General features: G+C 33.7%; 1 protein-coding gene across 7 annotated transcripts; it reads right to left on the bottom strand.

Annotated features, from left to right (window-relative positions):
- Positions 1-9,818: 9,818 nt before the first annotated feature.
- LOC108467552 (uncharacterized) lies at positions 9,819-13,364 on the bottom strand. 7 transcript variants are annotated; one of them, XM_017768209.2, is made up of 5 exons: positions 12,396-13,364; positions 12,118-12,310; positions 11,015-11,962; positions 10,881-10,942; positions 9,819-10,289 (listed from the first exon to the last, which is right to left on the bottom strand). In XM_017768209.2, exons 1-3 carry the CDS (start codon positions 12,816-12,818, stop codon positions 11,352-11,354), a joined length of 1,227 nt encoding a protein of 408 aa, XP_017623698.1. In that variant the 5' UTR covers positions 12,819-13,364; the 3' UTR covers positions 9,819-10,289; positions 10,881-10,942; positions 11,015-11,351. The 7 variants fall into 7 exon arrangements, with proteins under 7 accessions (XP_017623698.1, XP_017623701.1, XP_017623699.1 ...); XM_017768212.2 differs by having other exon boundaries at positions 9,819-10,205; XM_017768210.2 differs by having other exon boundaries at positions 10,881-10,936.
- Between the last annotated feature and the right edge of the window lie 3,388 nt (positions 13,365-16,752).

Below are 16,752 nucleotides of genomic sequence, written 5' to 3'. Positions count from 1 at the left end.
CAATTTTATTTGGATTTGCATAATAATTTCTAACTCGATTGGATTAGTAATTACTTAACTTGTAATTAACTTAATAAACACATTTACCCACTTGGCAATCCTTTGGGTTCGACCCCTTAGAAAACTTCATGTTCCATCGAAACTATAAATATTACAATAGACACTGTCCTCTTGCAGTTAAATTCGCACTTTTAAATTGCTTTATAAAATTATTTTTTTCGCATATGCGCGACACGGTCAGTATCACGATACACTGGGTGTTTTCCCAAATTTTTTATTTTTGAAATTGCTCAGGATATTGTGATACTAAGGGATCAATATTGCGGTATCCAGAAAATTTTTGGCCTCCCTTCGAAATGGGTCAACATATCGCAATATCCCCACTTGGATATCACGATACTATTATATGACACCCTAAAAACTTTCAAAAATTCCATCTTTAACTCCCAATTACACAAAATCTAACCTATTAAGTCCAAAAGTTAAACATGCAATGAATTTAAACCTAAACTAAACATGAAAAGTAAATAGAGTCAATGCTCGAATCATTCAAATATTTACAATTTAAGTTTGAATTGCCTTCTCGACAAAATTATAAATTAACTTCGGGGTGATCGGTTACGCCTCCGAAGTGGTACTGATATGGTGTACTCAATACTTTGATGCGCCTCTTGTTCATGACTTGATGAAGCCTACTCGAGGATCGCCATGGCTTAGTGAATTTCTTTAGTTTCCGGTTCTTTTTTTAAATCGAGCTAAAACCTACAAGTTCAAACCATTTCACAATAACTGCATGATTAGTGGCATAATCAGATGATATATGGACGGCTTAACACTCATGTCCCTAATAAGGTGACCTCTCCCTAGAACTAAACTCAGGGTCGACGTACTTAAAGATTTCATATTTACCATCTATATCCATGGTCAAATCCCCTTTCCCTATGTCTATAGTAGCTCTAGAGGTGGCCAAAAATGACCTTCCTAGTAATATCAGAATATTAAGATCCTCCTCGAAGTCCAGTACAATGAAGTCCACCGGGAGAATAAATTGTCTAACTCTCATTAATACATCCTCAAGGATTCCCTTTGGACAGACTAAAGAGCGGTCGACAAATTTCAAAGTCATTGAAGTCTCCTTAAGATCCCCTAATCCTAACCTTTAATAGATCGATAATGGCATGAGGTTCATACTAGCCCCTAAACCGTAAAGGGCTTTCCCAAAATTCACTCATCCTATTTCTATAGGGATTCTAAAGTTGCCCGGGTCTTTAAGTTTTGGGGGGCACTTTTCTAAACACAACCAACCTACACTCGGTGTTAAGAGCTATTTGCTCTCCTCTCTCGATCTTTCTCCTTCTAGACATAACTTCCCTAAGGAACTTAGCAGATTTTGACATTTTCTCTAAGAGCTCTAGTAACGAGAGATTAACATTCAACGCCTTAAACATGTTGAGGAAACTTAAAAATTCCTCACTCTCTAATTTTTTTCTTTCCTCTAGACGGGTCAAAAAAGCTACGGGCACTTGACTCGGTAGTACAGTTGGCTTATCCTAAGGCTCGAGTTGTTTGGCTTCAACTTTCGCTTCTACTTTCTCTTCCACCCCATCTTGAACACTAGGAGTGCAGGTGCTCTCTTCCTTCGCTACTTCCTCCTCTCCACTCATCAGTCTAATAGGTTTTTAACCATTGCTCCAATAATGGTAATGGCCTTAGCGTGTTCTTTCCTTTCCCTTTTCGGGTTCAGTTCAATATTGCTCGGTATACTAGAGAAAGTGTTGCTTTGCAGCATATGGAAAATTTGGGCTAATTGACCTCGCATTAGGCACACATCTGCTCGCACCAAATGCAAGCCTTCCTCTAGTTTTCTCACATGAATAGGTATCGGAGGGTCACTATTGTAAGTGGGTTTTCTCTCATATGATACCATATCCAAGAAAAAGAGCAAAACATATTAAAATAGATTGTCATTTTATAAGAGAGAAGATATAACAAGGATTGACACAAATGCAACATGTACTAAGGAGCAACTAACACACATTATGACAAAAGCCCTAGCAGTTCAACAACACAGTTATCTAGTTTCCAAGTTGGGGGTAAAAGATATTTTTCACCCTCCGGAGGAGTGTAAAGAATTCAACTGTTATCAATTAGAAATAGTTAATTGCAAGCAGTTATTGTTAGTTAGTTTGTTAATGCGTAGTTGGTTAGTATAAATAGAAAACATTGAATGTAGGTTAATGCATATGCGAAGAAATTTTGCATGATTCTTCACTGTTTCTTTCAGAGGCAAATCTAGGGGGGTTGGCAAAGGCCCTGACCCCTTAAAATGGAAAATTGCTATTTAGGCTTAGTAAATGTAGAATTACACTTTGTCCCCTCTACAATTATAAAATTTGATTTAATCCTTTCAAAATTATAAAGATATAGACTATTAAAAGTTAAAATTTCATTCGACCTCCCTAAAATTTTTTTGGCTTCACCCTTGATTTCTTTCTCGCATCATTTCTAGTTGATTTGTATCGGCTTTAGTTTATGCATACTAATATTAAGTAAAAGTGAAAAAATATTAATACCAAAATAAACTCAATTACTAAATGCACCCATACTTTATAATAAAAAAATGATCACAAACGGTGTTATTGGCTGCAATTTAACATATAATTTCATGATGTACCCCTCAAAAGAAAAATATACTTTGATTAAGCGTAATAGGAATTTGGTTTGATAAACTGGGTCATTTAGAAGTGCCAAACATTGAGCCTTGTCATTTATGAGCTGGGTGTGGTTGGTTGGGAGCCATTTTCGCAACTAGACTCAACCGATCTTAGTGAAACTGTATATAACCTAGTAAATGAGATATATAAACATTGAAATGCGTTTCCGGTGTGCAATCACCTTTGTTAGAGCCAAAACCCATCATCATAGTCCAATAAATACCAACTGATGAGTTCAAGGAAGCCATATCATATCAATTATTAATTCCCAAACCGTAGGGTTCAGTTTCCAGCTATTATTAGGCGTTCATTATGCAAACACAGCAATTCCATTTTTTAGTGGTGCCTGAAAAAATTATAAATATTTTTAAGGAAACATATCACTTTAATATAACAGAGTTACGGAAATTTATTTACCATATGCTTTAGGCTCATATTTAGGAAATATGAATATGTAAAAAATTGAAATATATTTGCTTACGACAAGAGATCGACATATAAGGATTCCAATGGGTAGAGTATAAAAATATTTTGAAGGTTAAGTAAGTAATGTGAATCGAAAAATAAATTCCAATGGGCCAAAACATTTGCTTGTTAGAAAAAGTAATAAAATGGTTGGAAGGTAGGTTACTTGTGCATAAGGCCAAGGTCAAGGTTTGGTTCTTTTACCCAATCTAAACTATATTTATAAATATTCGAAAATCCATCCTCTCTTTAAAAATATTCTTAATGTTTCTATTTCTTTTAGTGATAAATACTACAGTCTATGATTAAATAAAAAATAGTATTAAAGTCTTTGTTGTAGGTAACCCATACCATTCATGTTATGAATAATTAGGTATGCAAGTAGGAATATTACAGTTAATCTAGGTTTTTTCAAAAAAATAATGGAGGCAACGTTAAGCAATAAAATGAAGTGAGAACAAAAAGGGACGAACATGAGAGATTCACCTTATAGTGTGAGTTTATGAGCTTCATGGAAAGTCTGAAATCTTAAATGAGAGGGAGAGTGGACTCAACACTTCTACCCACCCTTTCTCTTATTTTGTTTCTAACTATACAAGTAGTCATTTCACTTCATTTTATACAACCTGTTTAATAATATTGTGATATATTCATTCAGAACAGTACAATTTTTTTTTTTACTTAATATTTCCTTCATAAAAATAACATAAAATTAAGAAACATTTATAGAAATTATAACCTTGTTTCTTCCAGATGCCGCTGCTGCTACTGCATGCGAAAGCTTTTTGAGGGAGTATCTTCTGCTTCAGACTTTTACAACCGCAAGGCTGCTTATTAACTTAAAATAAGGAGGGACTCCAGACTTTTTATAGACAAGAACAAAATAAATAAATAATATATTAGTATTTTTAAAACCCAACTACTTTGTGCTAAGATTTTCGTTAATCCTGTACTTTTTTCTTCTTTTAATTACTACTTTCTGGTTTCATTTTCAAACACTTGCTATGGATTATATCACTATCATTCTCATCTTTTAAGTAAATAAAAAAAATATATTATATGTAAAGCTTTAATTGTGTTTGTGAAGTTATTAACATAGTTTTTCATTTGATATTTAATTTATAATGTAACTTTTTCATCATAATTTAATTTATTTTAAATTCCATCTTTAATGAAAGCTTTAAAATACTAAAAACAGAATGAGTCACAAATAAAAGACACTCAAAGACAGATATAAAAACCAATATTATGACAAATATAAAAGGAATCAGATTTGTCTTTTCTTTTTACAAACTAGTTATGATCCCATTTTTTATATTTTAGAGAAAAAATAAAATAGAGTCACCTGCAAAACCAACCCACTGTGCATCCAACGACAGCCTAAAGCTGATGCATATCAACGTATAGAAAGAGAGAGTAGGTGCGAGGTTACTTTCACAGATATAAATGTAAAATAAAATAAAATACTATATAATATAATATGTCGCATAATGTCAAACTTTGTACATAACTAATAATACTTATCAAACGTAATGATTGATCCTGGAGTTTTTAGTTAAAATAAAATATATAATCAAATGGCCTTCCTCTACTGCAATTTCCAAGATACTATGTGGACCCCCCGCCTACATCAGTACGAGGCACATAAATTAACACCATTTGCTGCACCTTACTAATAACTGAAACCAAAGAAATTAGATTTAGATCCAATTCTGCCTCCGCTTTGAAATTTAATCTCTCCTTTTTTTTTTAATTTCTTTATTTGCTTAATTTGAAAATTAACCATTATATTTATAGTTGCTTTTGTGAATTGCGTGTAGTTTCAGTTTCATCTATTTTTGTTAGAATTAAGTGACCCAAATTCTTATTTAAATAAAATACGATGGAAAATAAAATAAAAGTAAAATCCATATAGAACTAGACTTCTTTTATTTTATTTTAGAATAAGGTTTTAAACCTTATTAAACTCCATCTATTTTATATTGATTAGGATAAGGTGTTTCAATCCTACTAGAATATGGCTTTGCAAGCCTATAAATAGACATAGTCTATTCCTCTTGTATTTGAGTAAAATTTTTCGACATAGTGAATTTTCTTCTCCTCTGCCTGGTGGTTTTTTTCCGAAAGGGTTTCCACGTAAAATTTATGTGTTCTTTATTTTTATTTATTTTATTCTATTTTATTTTTCACAAATTGGTATCGAGCTTAGGGTTATTCATCTCGATCACGGTAATGGCGTCTTTGAAGTATGAAATTCATTGTTGGATCGCAACACCGATTTGCGTTGTGGCAAATTAAGATGCAAGCGCTTCTTGCATAGATGGATCTAGAGGATGCCCCGCTAGGATAGATAAGATGCCTTGACATTAATGATGAAGAGAAGAAGCGTAAGGATCGAAAGGCATTAACACAATTACATCCGCATTTGTCCAACGAAATTTTGCGGGATGTGATGAAAGAGAAAACCGCCACGCATTATGGAAGAGGCTAGAACAAATATGTATGTCGAAAACTCTAACAAGCAAGTTTCATATGAAGCGTCGTTTTATGCTCATCGTTTGGAGGAAGGTGCGTCAGTACACGAACACTTAACAAAGTGTTTAAAGAAATTCTCTCAAACTTGGAGGCCATGGAGGTTCAAGATGATAAGGAAGATCTAGGGTTGATTCTACTTTGTTCGTTGCCCTGCCTTATTCAACCTTTAGAGACACGATTTTATATAGCGCGAGTCTCTCACGCTTGATGAGGTTTATGATTCTTTAACCTCGTATGATAAGATGAAGCATCTTGTGGTTAAACCCAACTCTCGGGAGAGGGTCTCATTGTTCGTGGGAGACAAGACCGAATGTTGATGATGATCGTGGTAGAACACAGAACGGAATCCTCGTGGTAAATCTAAGGGTAGATCGAAATCTTCAAACAGAGGTAAAACTTGCAACTTCGCAAGAAGAAAGGGCACATTAAACTGAGTGCTATAAGCTACAAAATAAGATTAAAAGGGAGGCTGCGAATCAAAAGGAAAACAAATGGAAAATTCCGGTGAAGTCGATGTTGTAGAAGACTACAGCGATGGTGAACTTCTAGTTGCTTCATCAATGATTCTAAAGTAAGCGAGGAGTGGATACTTGATTCAGTCGCACCTTCCACATGAGTCCCAATCGGGATTGGTTTACAACTTATGAAACAAGATTCAAGGTGTTGTTTTGATGGGAAATAATGCTTCATGTAAAATCGCAGTGTTGGAACAATTAAAGTTAAGATGTTTGATGGAGTTGTCGAACACTTAGTGACGTGCGGCATGTTCCGAATTGAAAAGAAATTTAATTTCGTTGAGTACTCTTGATTCAAAAGGGCAGATACACAGTGAAAGTGGGGTTTTAAAGATTTCAAAGGGTCCCTTGTTGTGATGAAAGGGCAAAGAAAGATTGCCAAGTTATATGTTTTATGGTTTTATCATATCGTGATGCAATTGCCGCTTCCTCTTCCTTGTCGATGATGATATTACTAAACTTTGGCATATGCGCCTAGGGCATATGAGTGAGAATGGCATGGCGTAATTAAGCAAAGAGGACTTCTTAATGGGCAAGGAATTTGCAAACTGAATTTCGTGAGCACCGTGTTTTGGGAAGCAAAGAGAGTTCGATTCACTAGAGGAATCCATAACACGAAGGAAACGTTGGAGTATATCCATTCGATGCGTGGGGCCGTCCGAGTGCCTTCGAGAGGTGGAGCTAATTATATGCTAACCTTTATTGATGATTTTTCCGAAAAAGTTTGGGCGTTCTTCCCAAGCGAAAAGCGATGTGTTTTCCACATTTAAGTCTTGGAAAATTATGATTGAAAAACAGACGGAAAAGCAGATAAAATACCTCCGCATGCATAATGGCTTAGAGTTACGCTCGATGAGTTTAATAGATTGTGCAAGTCGAAGGATCATGAGACACTTGACGATTCATCATACTCCACAAAGAAAACGGCGTTGCGAACGAATGAACGAACGATCATGGAGAAGGTTCGATGTATGTTGTCAAATGCCAACTTACAAGTCATTTTGGGCGAAGCGACCTCTCTTGCATGTTTTTGATCAACCGATCTCCATCCGCTGCCATTGAGAAAAGACTCCACAAGAGGTATGGTCCGTAATCCCGCTAATTATTCGATTTAAAGATTTTTGGGTGTCCTGCGTATGCTCATGTTGATAATGGAAAATTGGAACCGAGATCCATTAAATGTGTTTTCTTGGTTATAAAGTGGTGTAAAAGGCTATAAGTTATGGTGTCCTGAAAATAGAAAAGTTGTGATTAGCGAGATGTTGTTTTGATGAAACTGCTATGCTACCTAACTTATCTCTTAAAGACTCTTCCAATAAAGAAAACCAAAAGCGGTGGAGCATCGATTAATACGTAATCAACTCCTCAAGCCAAGACAAAAATTGAGAATAGAGTTGCTTCTTCACCGCAATACTCTATCGCCAAAAACAGGACAAGAAGAGAAATTAAACCTCCAAAGAAGTATGCCGAGGTTGATCTAGTTGCTTATGCTTTAAATGTGGTGAAGATATAGATGCGAATCAAGAGCCATTTAATTATTCGAGGCGATTAGTGTGAAGACTCGAGAAAAGTGGATGTTTGCTATGCAAGAGGAGATGGAATCACTCCACAAAAAGCGTAACATGGGATCTTGTAAAACTTCCTAAAGGTAAAAAGGTCATTCGTTGTAAATGGGTGTTTAAAAGAAAGAAGGGACTCGTGGAGTTGAAGAACCCGGATATAAAGCAAGGCTTGTTGCAAAGGGTTACATCAAATTCCGAGTGGACTTCATGATGTGTTCTCTCCGGTTGTTAAGCATAGTTCGATTCGAGCTTTGCTTGGTATTGTGGCCATGCATGATTTGGAGCTTGAGCGGTTAGATGTAAAACCGCATTTTTGCATGGAGAACTTGAGGAAGATATTTACATGCAACAACCGAGAGGGTTTTATAGTCTCGTAAAAAGAGGACTATGTTTGCTTGTCAAAAAGTCCCTTTACGGTTTGAAACAATACCAAGACAAGGGTACAAGAGGTTTGATTCCTTTATGACTTCTCATGATTTCAAAAGAAGTAGTTTTGACAGTTGTGTCTACTTTAAGAAAAATGTTGATGGTTCTTTTGTGTATCTACTTCTTTATGTTGATGACATGTTGATAGCAAAGAAAAGATAAAAGAGAGATAAGAAAGGTTAAAGCCCAACTAAGTGAAGAATTTGAGATGAAAGATTTAGGACCAAAGAAAGAAGATACTTGGTATGGAGATTCTCGAGATAGAAAAGCAAGTAAATTGTACCTAAGTCGGAAGGGTACATTGAGAAAGTTCTTTGCGAGTTCAATATGCAAAGTGCTAAGCTCGTTAGTACTCCTTTAGCGACCCATTTCGGACTTTCATCGGCCTTATCTCCTCAATCGATAATGAGATTGAGTACATGTCACATGTTCCATACTCTAGTGCAAGAGGATCTCTCATGTATGCTATGGTTTGTTCACGCCCGATTTATCATATGCAATCGGTCAGCTTAGCGATACATGGCGAATCTGGTAAAGAACACCGGAAAGCGATTCGGTGGATTTTAAGATACTTACGAGGCACTACTAATGTTTGCTTACGTTTGGAAGAACTAAAGATGGAGTTATAGGGTATGTTGATGCTGATTTTCTTGGAGACCTTGATAGAAGAAGATCTCTCACGAGTTACGTCTTTACAATCGGAGGTTGTGCAATTAGTTGGAAAGCCACTTTGCAAACTACGTCGTTTTGTCTACCACTCGAAGCCGAGTACATGGCGATTCTGAGGCTTGTAAAGAAGCTATTTGGTTGAAGGGACTATTTAGTGAACTCAATGAAGACCTTCAAATCAAGACAAGATTTTGTGACAATCAGTGCCATCTTTCTTACAAAAGATCAAATGTTTCATGAGAGAACAAAACACATTGATATTCGGTATCATTTTGTTCGTGATATTATTGCTCGTGGTGATATTGTTGTGAGCAAAATTAGCACTCATGAAAATCCTGCAGATATGATGACTAAGTCACTTCCTATAACCAAGTTTGAGCATTGCTTAGACTTGGTTGGTGTTCATTGTTGAAGTTAAACCCTTAAGGGTTTTTGGAAGAGGTGAAGAACTTGTTTATTGAAAGTTCGCGATGAAGAACTTGTTCATTGAGAATTTGTGTCAAGGTGGAGATTGTTAGAATTAAGTGACCCAAATTCTTATTTAAATAAAATACGATGGAAAATAAAATAAAAGTAAAATCCATATAGAACTAGACTTCTTTTATTTTATTTTAGAATAAGGTTTTAAACCTTATTAAACTCCATCTATTTTATATTGATTAGGATAAGGTGTTTCAATCCTACTAGAATATGGCTTTGCAAGCCTATAAATAGACATAGTCTATTCCTCTTGTATTTGAGTAAAAATTTTTCGACATAGTGAATTTTCTTCTCCTCTGCCCGTGGTTTTTTTCCCGAAAGGGTTTCCACGTAAAATTTATGTGTTCTTTATTTTTATTTATTTTATTCTATTTTATTTTTCACAATTTTATTAATTAATTTTATATATTTATAGAAAAATGGGGAAAAAAAGAAGAAGAAGTCAACAAGTATATCCGAAACAATAACTATATACAATTACAGGATCACAAAATTAATATGTTCTTGCAGGTAGGAAGTTTCCATAAGTCACAGAATTGCAAACCGATTGCCCGACTTGCAATTAAAATACATTTTGTTTTTCCAAACAAAAGCACTCCCACTATCCCCACTGTGAAATTAGGTCCTTAAATTCGGGAATTATCCAAAAAGTTAAAACGAGGGAACTTGTGGTAAAAGCAGTTTCAGAAATTCACATTCTTATGGATATCTTTGGACTATCATCCTCCCCTACCAGTTAACCAAAGGTAGGAACTGAAGCACGAGTCTTTAAAATCTCTAGGTAGGGGACCAACAACACCCACCAAAGCCACAAGGTGGCTCCACCCCTCAATAGCTACCTAACACAGGTCTTCGAAGTCAGTTGATAGATAAAATCCATTATTCAAATGGAGATTATGCTGTTTTCAGTTTCACATCCTTTCCTTCATATTGGGCGACAAAAAATAAAAGAAAAAAAAAAGGGAAAAAGAAAAAGGTAAGAAAACCGACACTAGGCCACATTCATATGGGCATCTGGCAATAAATCAAAGTCAGGATAAATATATAGAAAATCCCAAACTACTAGATACACAGAAATGAGAAAACTTCATTCAGAAGCTAATATTAACCAAATATTAAATTTGTACTACAAGAAATGAACCCAAATTAATCTGCAATTAGAATATCTTGTATACTTTTAAAGCAAGAAATATTACTATCAAAATCATATCCTTTTAAACTTTAATTACCGTCAATAAAAGTTTTAAAATTTCAACGCTTTATCAACACAGCTACAAATGACAGTTAGGTTCACATATCTATCTTTCTAATCAAAAGTAATTAGAAAATGGACTTAGTCTAATGATGAGAAAGCAAGGTAAATGGAGGAGTTTAATCGAAAACCCTCTAGCCAGACAAATAATTGCAAAATTATTTCATACTATCAATAAAATAAAATAATGCATAGAAAAATGTAAAGAGCAAAGAATCAGTTGAAGAAGCAAATAAAAAATAACTTAAGAGTCAGGACTAACCTCACAAAGCTCGAGACTGCACGAGGCTGCTTCCATCGTTATAAAATTTAGTTCCTCTGCTCCTTTAAAGATAAGAACAGTAAATAAAGATTTGGAAATGATAATATAAAATGAAATGGAGGGGGCGAAATCACCTTTTCCTCTTTGCTTTGGTTCCACACCTGCAGAGAAAATATATATATATTTAAAAAAAACCTCAACAAAAACACAATTACATGAGAATACAAAAATGAACCTGAAATGGAAGAAAGAATAAGAGGCACCAACAGAAAATAATATATATTTTTTATTTTATTCTTTATTATTTTTATAACAAAAATTATTCATATTAGTAAAAATCAGATCAACCCTTCCATTAAAAAAACTGAAGGGGATTCAAACAGTTAAATCATGTACCATAGTGTATTTGATTTTCCAATAACCCAAATGGGAAAAAAAGTAAAAAAGAAAAGAAAAGAAAAAGTCCAAAATTTATTGTTCATCTTCTTCAATTGCTGAAGCCAAACCAGCCACGATCTTAACCCCAATCTGTGAGCTCCTGGGATTTATCTGAGGTGGCTTCCTTTCTTCTTTCTTCACATTTTTTTCATTCCGTTCTTCTTCAGAACTCTCTGACAAAGCAAATATGGGTTCCCCCAAATCAGCATCGTCAACGGAGTTTTTACCCTCAGGATTCAATTCAAACAAAGGTTGGCATTGTTTTTTAGCTTTGGGATCAAGCTCAAATTCTTTGAGCGTTCCGGTTATAGATGTTGATGTTGGAGTAGGTGAAGGTGAAGGTGAAGGTGAAGGTGAAGGCGTGATTCGATTATAAGGAGAAAGCCATTTGGCCTTGATATACTCGGCCTTTCGCCATGGAGGAATGTGCATTCCCTTCTTCTTCAGGCATTGCTTTACCGCCTCTGAAACAGTAACAATTATCTTCTGGAGACGATCAGCTTTGCCAACGAAGATGAAGGGAAGCATTTGGAGGATTGATTTGTAAGTCTTCGTTGATCGGGCGAGTTCGAACTCTGATCTGAAATCGATGTCGATCAACATTCGTTCCCCCTCAATTATCACGTCTATGTATTCGTACTCCCCTGCTAATTAAAAATAGAAAGTGTTATTATTTCTAAATTGTTAAAATAAAATCAAATCAAGCCATTAGCATAGGAATCGGATACTAGCATAAATATCTGTATGACAAATTTGAAGACGAGTTAATAATACAAATAAAAAGGGAGAAAGAAAGTACCGGCGGGGCAAGAGGGAGATTTTTCCCAGCAAGATTTGCAGATAGAAGCATCATATCCAAGGGTCAGTAATCCATCAGTGACCATTTTCCTGCAAAAATCATCTTTACTCTTACAGATCTTGTTCTTCTCCACAATCTTCGCCGTATCCGCCAATAAAATCTTTTCACTCACAGTCATAGGACAAATCAAATTCTGTTCCATAAAAGATGAGCTACACATTTAAAAAATAAGCTACAATTTTACAATTTAAGGAAAAAGGCAGAAAATATTGTAATACCTTTAGGATTTCAGATGCTTCAGCGGGAGAATTAAGATTGGAGTCACCAAAGAAACTATCCATATCGTCTTCGGAGCTGTCGCTGCAGTTACGGTTGAAGCAGTTACAGCGGTTACGGCTGCATCTAACAGCACAAGATTGTTGTTTCTCGTTGTTTTCTTCTATGAAATTCTGAACCATCTTGGCCAAGCAAACAGAGCTCGGCTCGAACTCACCGGCGTATTCCTTGCTTAAAGGGAGCTCATCGGCGGCGATGGTACCGATCTTATCCGTCGTGGAATTTCTTAGAACGCTAGGGAACGGCCGTTCAAACAGCCGCTTGAACCTCGATTTCACCAAAGGCTTTACTGTTTCCGACCGCGGCAGCGCTGCCTCTTCTAGCGTGTTGAAATCGATCGGCTGGATCTTCATTGGGAAAGGCATGTTTCTCGGTCTTCAAAAACAAAAAAAAAGAAAAAAAAAGCCGCTTCTACCTTTACTACGGCAACACTTCAAACTCTAGTTGATTCTTCTCTTTCTGATGAGATCAGCACACGCAATTGACACAGAAATTCATGTTGGAGAGACAAAAAATAATGCAGTTAATTAAGACACGAGACTCTTAAGTCTTAACTTTGATTATAATATACAATTATTTGCTTCTCATTTGCCAAACATGGGATGGAATAACTTCATAACTCTGCTAAGTAGAGTCGCTTTGCTTACGAGTTTTTTTTTTTTTTTTCACTTTTTTTTTCAGATACGGTTAAAGTTACCGAAACACGCAACAGCCCGAGAACATAATGTTATTTCCATGGGAATTCACGCGAAGATTGTGAGTGACCAGCGAGTCCATTTTTCGGGCAACAACTCGCCGGCGAAGAGAACGAGAATTAAGAAATAAAACCGATGAAACAAGAGGTGGTGAAAAAGCCAGAAAATGGAAATGAGATGAGACTGTTAGCAGGGGCAGTGGTCCAGGGCCTTATAAAGGGTGGAGGGGTAGGGATCTCTGACGTGGACCTGTTGACAAAATTTTGAAGTCCTACGTGGCGAAATATTTAATCCGTTGAATTTGGGCTACGTGTTGAACCGTGAACCCGGTTCATTTTTAGTGGTGGTTACACGATGCCACGTAAAGGAGCGTGACGATAAGGTACCGGTTTCCGTAATGGAGTCCCATGGTACTCAGGCGCTGTTAATTAGTGAAGTTAATTTAATAGGGTTTAGATAAAATTACCTAATTGGACCTCAAAGGTTGTGGTTAATTTGCTACGTCAATAGTCATCATACTAGGAAAAAGCAATGAGAGTGTGGGTAGGATAGTCTTTTCAGTAAATTATGGTAAATTAGTGGGAAAGTGATAGGGGAGGTTAAAACTGGAAAGTACAAGTACATGGGAAAAGGTGAGGTCCACAAATCAATGACAGTTGGTTTTATTGCTTTTTGGGATTAAAGGGGGTGTTAAAGTAAAACGGGAAGACTGTGGGGGCTAAATAGGAAATCAGTGGACTTTTCCTTCCGATGCATTAAACCAGTTACCTTATGTCGTTTAGGATTGAGGAGGACACGAGTTGTTTGGGTTACGAATGAGATGTCATTTATTGCGTGTCTATTCCCAAGTTCCTATACTTTAAAAATGTTTCAGATTTAATTCTTGTATTTAAAAATTAAATTATTTTACTTTTTCAATTTAAATATCCTAATTGTTAGTATTTTTTTAAAATTATCATCATATTATATTTATTTTTAACAATCATATGCCTTATTATAGTTTAATTAACATGGTAAATTTTGATAAAAATATTAATAATTTTAATGATTAGTTCAAAATTTAAAATTAAAAATTAATTTAAAATTTTTAAATACATGGGCTAAATGTCAAACTTGATCAAAACACATGGATTGTATTTGTATAAATTATAATATTAATAGGATAATACATACATATTTTCTCCAAGGTTGGTTTCATATTTGCAAATAAGTTTTATGTGATGTCCCACATGACACGTAACATTTTATTAAAATTCTATGTAGTCAAATCGATATGGAGAATTGGTTTAATATCTATGTCCATCTCTCTCTCCTTGTTTTTTCAAAGTCAAAATAAAAATTGCTTAAAAGTTGTCAGTAAATAAAGAGTGATATTTTAAATAATAATAAAAATACAATTTAATCATTTTAATTTTAAAAATTGTGATTTGGCGGTTAAATGACACATTTTTTTATTAGAAAAGAAGAAAATCAATTATTATATTTTTATGAATAATATATGTGTGAAATGCATGTATTCATATTTATATATCTTCTTATAAAATATTGTTTTCTAATATTATTAATTTTATTAAAATTTAGTTTTGAAGGACACCTTTACAAACTCTTTATCTTTCTACTTGTTTGATATGAAATCTGATAATATGATATTAGTTGGGAGTAATTGAGTATATGATGGGCCATTGATATATTATTGTGTGGGGGCTCCAAGGAGAAGAAAGGACAGCCATGTGTTTTGATCCCAACATACATCTCTCTTATTATGGGCCTTGTTAAGAAATGATATCTCCTCAATTTAAGGGCTATATATCTCCATTTTATCAACTTTTTAAGTTCACAAATGAAATTAAAAAAATCCTACCAAAAAGAAATTAGGGGAAAAGAAGTAAGAAAGGTAAGATGTGTGAGTTTCACACTGAGGACCCCACAAGAAAGTGAAGGGTATGTACATTTTAGTGGCGATAATATTGATATGCCTTCCGCAACATTTGGGTTGTACAACATTGTCATATAATGGTCCCAATGTCATATCGATTCCAAGTCTAGAGAGTGTGGAGTAGAAAAAATAAAAAGGGCAACCCACAAAAGCAAATAATTATTAATTTATTATCATTATTTTGGTAACTGCCTACTCTTTATTTCAATCCACCAACCATGGTCTTAGTTTTACCCTATCACCCTAGTTAGGATTTTCTTTTTCTTCAGTTGATTTTGTAGACAAATGAATATAAATTCCTCCACTTTCAACATTTCAATGGAATGTTGGAACTTTGAAATAAAAGATTAGATCGATTGAATCAATAACCAAATTATTTTTTTTAGATATATTTTTAAATAAATTTTTATTAAAATAGATAAATTAATCAAATTAATTTTATTTGATTTAACCATCAGTCTAGTTCTAAAATCCTTCCCTACATTAACCCCAAGACATATATTTATTGCTTAAATTTTTGTTTTCTTTATTGTTTTATTTGGGAAAATCCAAATTTACTATTTAATAATAGTGAATATCATTTGAATTTAATTATAAATGTTTATGTATAATTTTTTAATTAAAAAACACAATTGTAAAGTCGGCAAAATAGGATTAAGCCCAAAAGTATGTTTGTTTGATCCAAATCCTTAATAATTTGAGTTCGAAAAAATTCAAATTTATAACGATTAAATTCTAAGAAAATCTGAACTAAAAAAAATTAGAGTTAAAAGAATTTGAGCTTAGCTTATTTAAGTCTAAGAAAACCAAACGTTGAGCACATAAAAATTTAAGCAAAGAAAGATTTAGTTCTGAGATAGATATGATCCTAAACTCAAAATACTCAAATTTATAACTAAATAGACGTTGATGATAAATATAATTATATGATAATATTTAAATTAAAAATAAAATATAAATAAATGATAATTATTCAATTTATGAAAATGCATTTATAAATATTATATAATTATATTAAAATTATTAACAATAAAAGTATTTATATGAAAATTTTACATTAAATTATAAATAAAAATACGTTTAAATAATATTAATTATGAATATAAAATATATTTTAATACAAGAATTATGTATACATAACAAATATGAAAATTAATAATTATTCAAATTTATAAAATTTAAATTTAATGATTATATAAAATATATAATTATACAATACATTATTTTAAAAATAAATTTTATGTGCAAGGAAATCTACCTCCCAACCCTTTTTAATATAAATATGCTTGTCTAACAATAAGCTACCATGTTTCAAGTCACCCTTATGTTCCTATCACTTCTGAAAAGAAAAAAAAAATTGAAACAATGTGGAATTCTAAAGCTACTGGTATGTAATAGTCTGTTTTCTACTAGTTTCGGGACCATAATTTCAATGTGTATTTGTAAATATTAATTAGTTAATTAAGTAATTTTAACGTTTAAATAGTTAATTAAGTAAAAATGACTAAGTTGTAAAAGTTGTAAAAGTAATTGTTATTAGGGATTGTATGAGAATTGGTTATAAATGTATAAGTGGATGGTTTCATAGGGAAATTATGCCATTGTTAAGGTTAGTGGCCGGCTAAACTTTAGTGTTTTTATAATTTATATGTTTTGGATTAATTAAAT

Source organism: Gossypium arboreum, chromosome 8, assembly GCF_025698485.1.
Source record: "Gossypium arboreum isolate Shixiya-1 chromosome 8, ASM2569848v2, whole genome shotgun sequence".
Lineage (NCBI taxonomy): Eukaryota > Viridiplantae > Streptophyta > Magnoliopsida > Malvales > Malvaceae > Gossypium > Gossypium arboreum.
This window is presented reverse-complemented; position numbering and strand designations above follow the sequence as displayed.